This window comes from Rhea americana, unplaced genomic scaffold (genome assembly GCF_003343005.1).
Source record: "Rhea americana isolate MKP2758 unplaced genomic scaffold, rheAme1 scaffold_185, whole genome shotgun sequence".
NCBI classification, from domain to species: domain Eukaryota; kingdom Metazoa; phylum Chordata; class Aves; order Rheiformes; family Rheidae; genus Rhea; species Rhea americana.
The window spans coordinates 1816923-1828125 of record NW_028185983.1 but is presented as its reverse complement, the minus strand read 5'-3'; the positions used below and the strand labels follow the sequence as shown (position 1 = coordinate 1828125).

Here is an 11203-nt window from a genome sequence, read left to right as displayed (position 1 = left end):
TAGCCACCTTGCTCAGGGCTGTTCACCCTTCTGAGGAGCTGGTTTCCCTACCACTGACAGCATTTGCTCTTCTACTCCAACCCTCAGCCTGCCACTTTGGTACAGTGTTTGTCACTGGCTCAGCACTGCCAGCTGCATGGGCTGTCCCTGTCATTGCCCCATGCTATAGAAATGCTGCAGATAAACTTCATGCCAAAGCTGTGGCACAGCTAAGACAAAGGGAATGACAACCATCATTTGCTCTGTCTGCCATCAGTTACCACCTTTTTGATCCTAAATTTGCTGATTTGAGGTTATTAGTTAACTACATATGGTATACATAGCCACCAGGATCGATCTGGGATTTCGTAGTCTGTTAGTTTACATAATTTGCATTGGCTTCACAGTGCMAATAAATCACACTTCTTAACCTATACACATATGTCAAATTTTAGGAAGCCTGAACAACTTGTTTCAAACTATCTTTTCCAGTTATATATTAACATATCTTTTTCTTCTTACTTAGGTCAAAACACATTCCACAGATTGCTATATCAAATATGTCATTGCCCTAAACCCCAATCAAYAACATGAAAAGAAGAGATCCCAAGCCACAGACCATAGCTATGGTACAGGCAACTCATGCTTGCCCTTGTGTTAATGATGGAGGCTTTATGTCACTTGGACTCTGACTTTCAGCCTCAAAATTTTGTGCCTATATCAGCCGTGTACAGCAGGTGAGGTATTTAAAAAGCAAGCCCTGCAGCTTGCTGCTACTGTCCTTTGAGAGCACTGCACCAAATGTGCTTTGGCTATGTTCACTTTGGGCTTGATCCACGGTTCAGTGAGCTTGATGGAAGTCTTTCCAGTGATACTTGAGGTATTTTAAAATGCGGTGTAAGCTAAAAGCTTAAATGTTGCAAGGAGCTAGCTTGTGGTTTCTTCTGGGAAAGCAATACTAGCACTCACAGAGGAAAGAAACTGATAGCGTAATTGCATTAGATACACTAAAGGAAGTTCCACTGGGAATCAGCTTTAAGACTAGTACATAGCTATAAGGTCTCGCTGCAGTGCTGTGCCTAGCTATTACCACTATGTGTATGTCAGAATAGACTTGCAGAGACCTGTGCTRTGCAGAGCTATTGTGTGATGTGGTGCTGGCGGAGTAAGTGTTTGAACCAGACGCTGGGGTCCCCAGGCCCCCCSTCCCTTCCGACTGCATGAGTCTTTAGCAGACGTTGGTGCTCATTTGGCCCCAACCCCCATCCCCCACCCCACCTCCCCCCCCGGGGCAGTTGGTAGCCAGAGTCCTGCTGCATGGCATGTCGCACGGGGCAGCTTGATGCCTTGTGGGATGATGCTGGAAGGGCTGGCCCATCCCCAGGACTCTCCTCTGCTGCTCCCTCCCGCTTCCCTCCCGCAAAGATTTGTACACTGCATGTTCCCGTGGTGAAACCTTCAGGACGCTAGCTTGCTGCCAATATTAGATGATCTCAGTGCATAGATGATCTTGGGCCCGTGCCACAATTAGTAACAAGGAACTGTATTTCGGTCCTCGCACAAAAATTCTGTGCTTTGGTATTTTTTAGGTCCCTTGGGGTTTTCCTGGCTCCCTCAGCATTGCTACCCCCATGCCCCCTTCCTCTCCGTGCAGCATATGCAGCAGCTGTAGACAACGACCTCTTGCTGCTTGCCAGAAGAGAGTAAGAAGAGCCATAGGGCCAGAGGAGCCGAGAAAGCCTTTCCCGCAGCACAGCGGTTTGTGCCGAGGTATAAAACCAGTCAGCATTTCCAATTTTAGCTGCAGGGAAAAGGCCGGTGATGCTTCTGAAAGCTAATGCATGAGTGCAGCTAAAAATTATTCCCCGGCTGGAACGTGTGCTGCACAGTAGGATCCTCAGTAATGCACAAGTGATTTAATGTTTTTCTCACAGTTTCTTGGCTTTGTTCTATAGGACAACATTGAGGCCAAGAACATATTTCTTACAGTGTGGCCCTAGCCTTGGGGCTTTTTCATTCTTCCAACAGGTATAGATAAAGTATTTCTGGGTAAGCAGTGGCAGCTCAGTATTAGCAGCCACAATTAGGGGTGAATTGTACGTAGACGCTCGTGCCTGCCATTGCATGGAGCAAATGGGTGAGGGGAGCAGGGGAGGGAAAGGCTAAAAGCTAGCTGTGCAATTAATCATGAAAACAAATAAATTGCAGGGGTTTGTTGGCTGTGTGAAGCTAGGAATCAACTTACGGAGTCAACTTTTGAGTTTAAACATATTGCACTATGACCAGCAAGTCTCCACAATACAGTAGGATTTATTAATAGAAAATATGTCAATATGAGTTTGTCTTTGTACATGTTAGCAACATGTACCGTGAAACACATCTTTTTTTTCTCAGTCTATTTTGTTATAGTTCTTTTGTGTTATCTGACATAACCATTTATATTTTGGGCTTAAATATGTTATTTGTCAAAATGTACTTCCAGTGTTAATATACCTTTAAAATCATAGTTTATCTTTTAAATATTGAATTCATATTTTTTTTTCAAATCAATATTGCTCATGTTAGTGCAAATTTGTTATCTTGAGATAGGTTAACCATTCCTTCCAGACCATAAACAGCATTTAATAAAACAGTGAGATTTATATAGTTCTACACAGCTGATCAACGTTCTAATACGAAGCTTGTTAAAAAAAAATCCAACATTTTACAGTACATCAATTGCATTTTATACATTTTTTGGAACATTTTTTTTTCTTCTCTATTTCTGTGTGTGATCTAGTACAAGAATGAAGGGAACAGCAATAGGTAATGATACTTTCCTCAATATTAAAAAGAATGCATCATACATATCTTGCTTGATATGGCAGCAGTGTTGGATTTCCAAGCCTGGAAAAGAAGCCAGGTAATTCAACACCTTTTCAAAACTCAGTACAGCAAGAATGAACATTATTAGTTGGAACACTTGCCACTACAGAGGAATGGAAACAAAACAACATAAACCATAGACAAAAGGTATTTTGTGCCACTTATCAATCCAGAATCTCTCACTTGAGCAATGGTCAACATTTGATTCAAACTAATTTCTAAGAGGAGCGGAAAGGGGTCAACGTGGGCATTTTAATATTTTAAAGAATTCAAATAAATCTAACTTACAATAACCTTCTGTCTCAAAAACTTTAAGTAGAATCAAAGATCCCTCAGGCCTGTTTGCAATCCTGCTCTTGGAGAACTGCACAAATCTGATGGTTATCAGGCAGTCAAGAAGAACTTCAAGTTACTGGTGACATTCTTTAGTAAAAAAAAGTTTTTATACTGAAAATGTGCTTTGTTCAAAAGAGCACTGCAAATGTCACTCGTCTTATTAAAATCAATGTAATAAATAAAATATAAACAACCTGTGTCCAAAACTATGAATAATATTTTTATCTACCTCACTATACATCTGGCCCACTGTGCCCCTCCCACCCGCCCATTTTTAAAGTTTTTAAAATTTTTTTTTGCATGCGATTTTTTCCCCATTTACTACAAAGAGCAGATAAGGTTACATATCGTACACTGGGAAAAGCTGCCAAAAAATTAAACTATAGTCCTAGATGACTGATAAACCAATTCTACCTCACAGTCCCTGCCTGCCTGAACTACTTGGTTTGCTGTCTCTAGAGCAGGTAATGACTTGCGAGAGAATCCTCCCACTGCGCGTGCCCCGAAAGGGTGCCGGGTGATGGTAACACTATTACAATGACTGATCACAGAAATGTTTGTAACCTAAAACAATTTCTTTGTAATTGGAATTGAAAAAGTTTACATCTAGTCCATTTGTGTTGGGTCTTAGTCTGCGAAAACAGYACACTGAACTGTTGGCTGAATCAAAGAAATGTTAGATACTATTTTTTTTTTAACTTTTAGAGTCCCAAGAGCTAAGATGAATAACTCGGTTCTTCTGGCTTTCTAGCCTAGATTTTTCTTTTCTTTTGAAAGAAAAAAATATTCTCTGTCCCTTACAGCTTTCATTTTTTAGGGTTTTATTTTAAATGCATGGAAATGGTCAGTGTTTTTATACTTGAGGAATGTGTTTTGGGTGGGGTGGGGGTTTTTTGGTATGGTTTAAAAGAACTGATTGTCCTACTGGTTCAGGAGCTGGACTCTTCTATAGTCTGAAGAGTCTGGGGACTCCAAACTTATGTCTCTTGGGTCTTTGYTTCCCATTCCCTCAGGGAGATGGCAAGATCAAAGTCTGTCTTCCTTGAGCACTTGCTGGTTGGTGGCTGGAGAGTAACAGAATGAACTTCTTTCATCAAGAGAAGATCAAGGAAATGGCACCCTGGGATGAAGGAGTTAGTGAAAAATCCTAGAACCCCCTCAATTTGTAAGTGGCGTAACAATTTTGAATTGCTATTGATGGTTAATAAAGTGAGTAAGAGAAAGCACATACTGGAGTTTCCACTGTTTAAAAACCAGAAAAATCAAACAGAAATTAAAGCTTGAACAAGGAAAACATTGGATGAAAATAATCCTTATACCACACAAACGCACACACTCAAACACATACACACACGAAGAGAGTACTATGCATACGTGGACACACACAAGTAAGAATGTGTATTTGTATGATAGGTTCTTGGAAATAGACATTCTTAGCAAATATGGATGACAGATCAATTGTAATTTATTTTCCTTTAACACTGTATCATCATAAAGAAAAACTGGTATAAATGAAAAAAATCTATTTCAAATATCTACATCTAAAATTTTAGGCAGTGAAAAAGCACTTTGTTGACAAGAAGTGTGGAATGATGAATGTTAATTGTCAGAAACTGCTGAATGCCTTTTTTTCCTTAGTTGCCACAAACAAATTCACATATCAGAACGAACAATACTGCTAAATATTTGTTTTTTGTTTTTGTTTTTGTTTTTCTGTTAAAACGCACTGGGGAAAAGAAAACAAAAAAACTGGAAATTCATACATCTTTCAAAATTTGAAATTGAAGCAATATTTAGAACCATAGATGAAGAAACACTGTGGCATTGGTGTAATATACACAATGCACTTTGTTTTTTATCTGTAATGTACATCAAATACTTTACAACAATGCATTAACAAAAGGCAAGAAACATCTTGCTGTACAGAGGAAACCCCAAATGCAACTTGAAGCCTAGATTCACAATGAATGAGGATATTAAACAAATGTGAGAAGCTGTTCCCCATAAAGTATGTACGCTGCTCAGTTACTTGTGCTTAACTCTTTACCCACATCCACTGTCATGTTCTCCCTCCTTCCTTCAGCCACATTCAATATACGGCACTGAACTTTAGACTCTACAGGCCAACAGTAAAGTTGTCCCACACTGTAATATATATATATATAAAATATATATATATATATATATATATAAACTTTCTAATTACTCCCTTGTTTAACTTTCATTTCTTTTAGCCTTCTAAAAAAATCTTTTTTTTTCTGTACTGGTTATCTGGGCCTTCCTATGGAACAGGCTTTAACAAACTAAATTTGCAGGAAAAAGAATGTCTTGTGGTATGCATGCACATGCACAGTTCCTGGAGCTTTTGTGTCTGCCCAAGTCTCACACCCAGGAGTCGGGCGAGGCTGGATAGTGGCTTGTTTCATAGTTAAGTTCACTATAGGGACGAGCAGCTGAATAGAAGTCGACGTAATTGCCAGTTGACTTTAGTCCCAGGTGCATGTTGTATTCGCTTGCAGGTGGACGATGATGCACTTGGTCCTCAAAGAAGGACTCGTCATAGCTTCTGGTTGAATTCTGAAACGGCTGATATGGTTCATAATCTTTTCTGCTGGGCTCCTGTGGAACTGGCTGTGTTGAAACCTGAAATACCCACAACTTGTTAGCTATAGCACACAGTGGGCAACAACGTGGAAGACAGAATAATTTCATGCTTTCGTGTTTATCATATTAGAAATATAACGACATGCATTATTCTAACATCTGCCTAAAGTATTACTTGGTAGTGAATTACTTCTACAGATTTGGCTTGTCATTCCAAATGATTTTGTTACATTTTCATTTATTTTTTAAATATTATTGCTGCTAAGAGATGCTGGTTTACTTCAAAAGCAGTTAAAAATCTGGATCTGAACAGTGTGGTTTACAATTACTTTTGTAATATAATCCTTAACAAACTTTCTGACTGTTTTGCAGACGTTTATTCCCAATCTTGCTGCCCAAAACTCAGCCTTGAAGGATCTGAATGGAAGTGATATACACTCCAAAGATGATGARATTTTGACACAGGTGAGATTTAGAGTAAGAACCAAGCAGAGTGTTCAGGCACTGACATAAGAAAATTTTGAAGTGCCATGAAATGTGACCTTCAGCTACTATTAAGCTGAACCATCTTCTTACCACCTCTTTGACACCTCCTGTTCTTCTGATCTTGCTACATATCCAAGAAGTTGTCTTAAAGCCCAAATAAGTTATAATGTGCAGAAGAAAATCTCAGGCAATCCCCTAACTTAAGTTCCCTGTAAAGTTGTTTTCACACAGCCCAAGTGAGTATCTGTTCTTACCATGGGGAATTTTAACTAAGAGATGAAATGCATAWATATTTGCTAAGTATCATAATAGAATACTACCTTTTACTCTATGTCCCATCCATTAAAATTGGGCAGATTTTTTGACCGTAAAAGTACAGAGCTGCTGTGTACACTACTATGTCCTAAACCATCTGCTATTTTTTCAAAGTATGGCTGTATTGGACTCCTGGGCAGAGTTGTGAAAGGTTGTCTGTGTCCATCACCTCTAACAATCCTACAGGGGATGTTGCAACACTGAGTCCAACATTAGAGCAGCAATAGGGGGCATAGCTACACTAGATTCTRTTTCTAGTACTGCTATTAATGTTTATAGGACCTTGAGCAGCTCATTTTACTCCACATATTTAAATATAGTTTAATTTTGARCACATGAGAAAAATGCTGTACTAAGCAATCTATTCAGAAGCCAAAAAGTTAGGGCGGATCAATGTTTTTTGAGCAAGAAGTAGGGGACTGAATTAATATTTTGGGGTTCTTCTTAGGTAGACACATTATTTCTAACATGTCAGTTAGAAACTTGACATCCCATTGAGAAAGCAAATGGGTAGAAATTGGAAAATATTTTTAGTTTTTGAGTTTCTGCTTTATCTTTTTGCCCCCAAATTAAATTAGTTGATTCATGACTGCAGTTAGAGTGCACCAGCTGTTACGAGTACTTCAGCAGAGTACTTATTTTCTCTAAGTACTATGTTAATTAGAAGGACATTATCTCTCCGTGCACTAAAAGCAGAAACACTGTCATGCGCTGAAGTGGCTCACACAAAGAAAACATATGGTACACCACAGGAACTGCTGGATAACCAAGGAGCATAACCAGTAACAGAAAACTGAGGCACAGAACATTGGAAACTGTTCAGCTGCAGTTGGTGGATTGAAGCTGAAGTTATCAGAATCAGAATTTTCAGAAAAAAATCTTTTTTATCAGTTCTACTCAATATGGATTTACCTGTCTGATACTAGCAATTGTTTTAAGTGTTTTCCTTAAACCTTTTTTAGCTTCATTTCTCTATTTTAAAAAAACACTGCAACTTTTGTACAACTCATAGGGAGGTTGTGAAAATATTAACGGGTTATGATAATTAATGTAAAGTATCATTACACATGATGATGAAACAAAAGCCCATGACCATAGAAAAATGTCCACTTTGTAAGGGGCTGAGCAGATAAAATCTGAAGTCACCTGAATGTCATACATGTCAATATTACAACAGCCTTTTTTTTTTCATTCTATGGGGATATGTTAACTTGCCACTCCTGCTACCAATTAAATTTATGGAATGTCCACCTTAGTCATTAGCTCTTACTGCTTACTGGTTTTCATGGACAGGACATTTTAAAATATTCCCAAGCTTCTGGACAGAATGGCTTGGGTACACATACACGTAAAACTGTCCTTACTGATGAAATGCTAGATTTTCTCTTACCGATGCTCTGATACATACATTAAAAAAAACAGATAAACAAAAAAAGCCTTACTGCAAATCATGCTTGTAAAGTGACCAAAAGAGAAATATGAGGGCTTTAACTACAGTAAGTATAGCATACACATCCCTGCAAGAGACAGAAAGAGGTTCTGTGTCCAGGCCTATTCAATGCTCAGGTTTTTGCTGAAAAGTCTCGGCACATGAGCCACGTGGTGTCAACAACAGTGTTGAATTTTTTTATGATGGATATATATCCATCATAATGAAAGGTGAACAGATTTCAACAAATTCATTGGCATGAGATGCCAAGAAATAGGTTCCCTTTACTAGTAGATCTAGTGGAAGTGGCCACTCTGCTAGCCAGGCTTTGGAAGTCTCAGTCATACCCATCTAGACCTTTAAACACATTTAGGGTAATAATGACAGGCCTAAATATCTAGATCATGTTTGTGGGTATACTGCTCAATGTAATAACCCGYTGCACGTTTTTGAAACTTGGAATGAAATTATCCATTAACATAAAAGACTGTAATTCATTGAAGCCAGTGGAAGTGCTAAAATTTCCTGTTATCGAGATTTTCAGTCCTTGTGGTATTTTCTTCATTTCCATACAATATGCTAAATTGTATGGAATTACAATTAATTGTAATTCCTTACTTGGTTATGTTTGATGTCTTCAGCAGGTGCACCATACGAATTCCTGTACAAAGTTGAGATTCCAGTGTTCTGAGCTGAAGAGACAAAAAAGGAAGGTAAAAGCAGTTTTACCAAATGTATCTCTTGGACTTAAAAAGTGATTTTTAAGGTTTCTTTAAATACAGTGCCTGCTATCCATATGAGAACACCTTTAAAAGTGCCTGCAGATTCTCTTTTCTCCCCCTCCCACTAGTCTTAATATTCATTTTGGCGTACATGTATATGTACCACTTACTAATGGGGCTAATGATAACCACGACTGTGTGGTGGTAACCACTACCACTAGTGCTACTACTCTTGGACACTTCTCATATAAATCAATAAAATAATTTCATATGCAGCTAGCATTTAGTAATATTCTTCAGGCTATATATGAGATTTTACGTCACAYATATACTAAACAGATAACAGTTGTAAATACAGAGTTTAAGAAACAACCACAACTTGGCATTTTGTTCCTTTCACTTGGGTTGGATGATGTTACACAAAATTCCGTATTGTTTATAATAGAGTGCTTTTGCTACATGGTGAAATGTTGATATGAGAAGTGATTAAATGTAACTGAAAAATGATTTATGCAAAAAAGTAGGATGCAGTTATACTGAAGAGATCCAGACAAGATAGTCTCACATCTGCAAATGGGTGTCACGTTCTTCTCAGATGGTCTACTGATAAGATGCACTAATAAAACTGAGTTACAAGTTTGAAAAACAAGTGCTGCTACAGACAAGGAAAACATTATGGTGTTATACAAAAAATTACTTTCTCCTCATGAGAACATATACAAAGACAAGAATTTCTTCCACATGGCTCATTTCACTGATTACTTTGATGTAGCTATCTAGCTAAAGTGTAGTTTTTCTGCAGAATTAGAAGCACTGTATGTATTTCTTATTTTTGCAAGAATATGGGGATGTATTTTGTGGAGCTGCTGCATACTGTTCTTACTGGGCACGAATTATTATCTCTCTAGATGTCAGAGCCAATGATTTTACGTTACCATTATTATTCCCATTATAAAAGCATGTGCCGTCAAGTAAGTATTTTAAATTTACGTAGTTGTGACCATTAAAAAAATCGGAATCGTCACTGGAATCAAAACAGGTCAGCTGGGCAAATTCTCTCTGGTTTCTGTGAAATAGCATAATAACTGGATGTTCCAAGAGTTCCTTTTAGTACCTTCACAGCTGAACACTTCGGAGGGTGACTGAGCAACAGAGATGAAAGCTGGGTATGGGCTCCATGCTAGCCACATCATCACAAAGAACCACAGTTACTGAAAGAAAGGTAACTATTCTTTCTTTCTTTCTTTGCCTGACAGTATAGATCCCAGCAAGTATAATTTGCTTTTATCCTTCTTTCTCCTGCCATCACATCTTCTATTGCCAAGCAATGGCAAGGTATTTAGTCAAAGTTGACTGGGATATTCCAATTTCAATCTTCACATCTGCCACAGGTACCATGCTGAGGGTGTGATTTTTGACAAAGTTTGGTGCACTGTTCCACGCTGGTGCTTTGCAGATCTCAGATAGTATTGTTAAAGATCTCCAAAATGTCCTTGATATAGGATAAAGACAAGGCTCATACAGTGGGATGAGCTCTAACAGCTGGAAGAAGAGGCTTTTCACTTGATAACCATTAGCTAAGGGGATGAGAAAACTCTGCTTTCTTGATGAGYTTGATACAATTACCGAGAGAGTGCACAGTCCTGTGTACAAAATAGAGCAGCACTTTGGAGGTCTCTAAGGTGTGTGATGGAACTCCTCCACTGAATGTGGGAGGATCATGATGATGGTTTATCCTTTCCCATGGGAGGTACTCTCAATTCTGCCTGCGCGCGAGTAGCAATGGAAATCATGAGTGCCTTAGCAGGTTGTCTTTGGCCATAGATGCTAATGCAGAAGACTGACTCTACAGAGGGTCCCTCTGTTCAGGCTACATTTTTTTGCCAAACTTCAATGTGTGAGACTTTATTATTTTTTGTTTCAGTGTTTTTTTGTGAGTTCCACCTGGACCCATTGCTTCAGTGTTTGAATCTCTTCTTCTGGATGCTAGCCTTTGATATGAGATGATTCCACATCAGCTCTGCCATTCAGAGAGCTTCTCTGGCTGGTGTGGCTTTCAGTGGTGTCAATGCCAGATCTTTCCTTGGTACTATTTTTTATGCTGGTTTTCTGAGGTTTTTGCTAGCCATACAAAGCCAGCTTATCCAAATCCTTTTTCTCAAGAGTTAAAGATTCAGAGAGAGTAAACTTTCAGCTTAACTCTTTCAGCTTACTCTTTCAGCTCCCCATTTTGTGATGTGCAACTTTTTTAACAAAATTGAAGTGAGAGTCAATGGTTTCAATGCTTGGACTTCTCATAAATGGGAAAAACTTGCTGTAAACATTTTTTTTGGATGTATATGAATTGCAAAATGAGCAGGGCCTGAAGTTTCATGCATGCGTGTTTTAAATCAGGCATGACTGAAAGTATTCAGATTAGACAGGACAATACCGTTTATGGGTATTTAATGTCAAAAATAGTAAAATG

The 11203-nt window shown here is 38.5% G+C and overlaps 1 protein-coding gene across 3 annotated transcripts in view; it reads right to left on the bottom strand.

Moving 5' to 3' along the window:
- Positions 1–4853: 4853 nt before the first annotated feature.
- The window catches only part of CTNND2 (catenin delta 2), a 655980-nt gene continuing 649630 nt past the window's right edge, over positions 4854–11203 (bottom strand). For all 3 annotated transcript variants that reach the window (XM_085302090.1, XM_085302091.1, XM_085302092.1), the window contains 2 exons: positions 8633–8706; positions 4854–5823 (listed from right to left, as the gene is read on the bottom strand). In XM_085302090.1, coding sequence (XP_085158216.1) covers positions 5563–5823; positions 8633–8706 — 335 coding nt within the window. In that variant the 3' untranslated portion in view covers positions 4854–5562. The remainder of the gene's footprint in view (positions 5824–8632; positions 8707–11203) is intronic.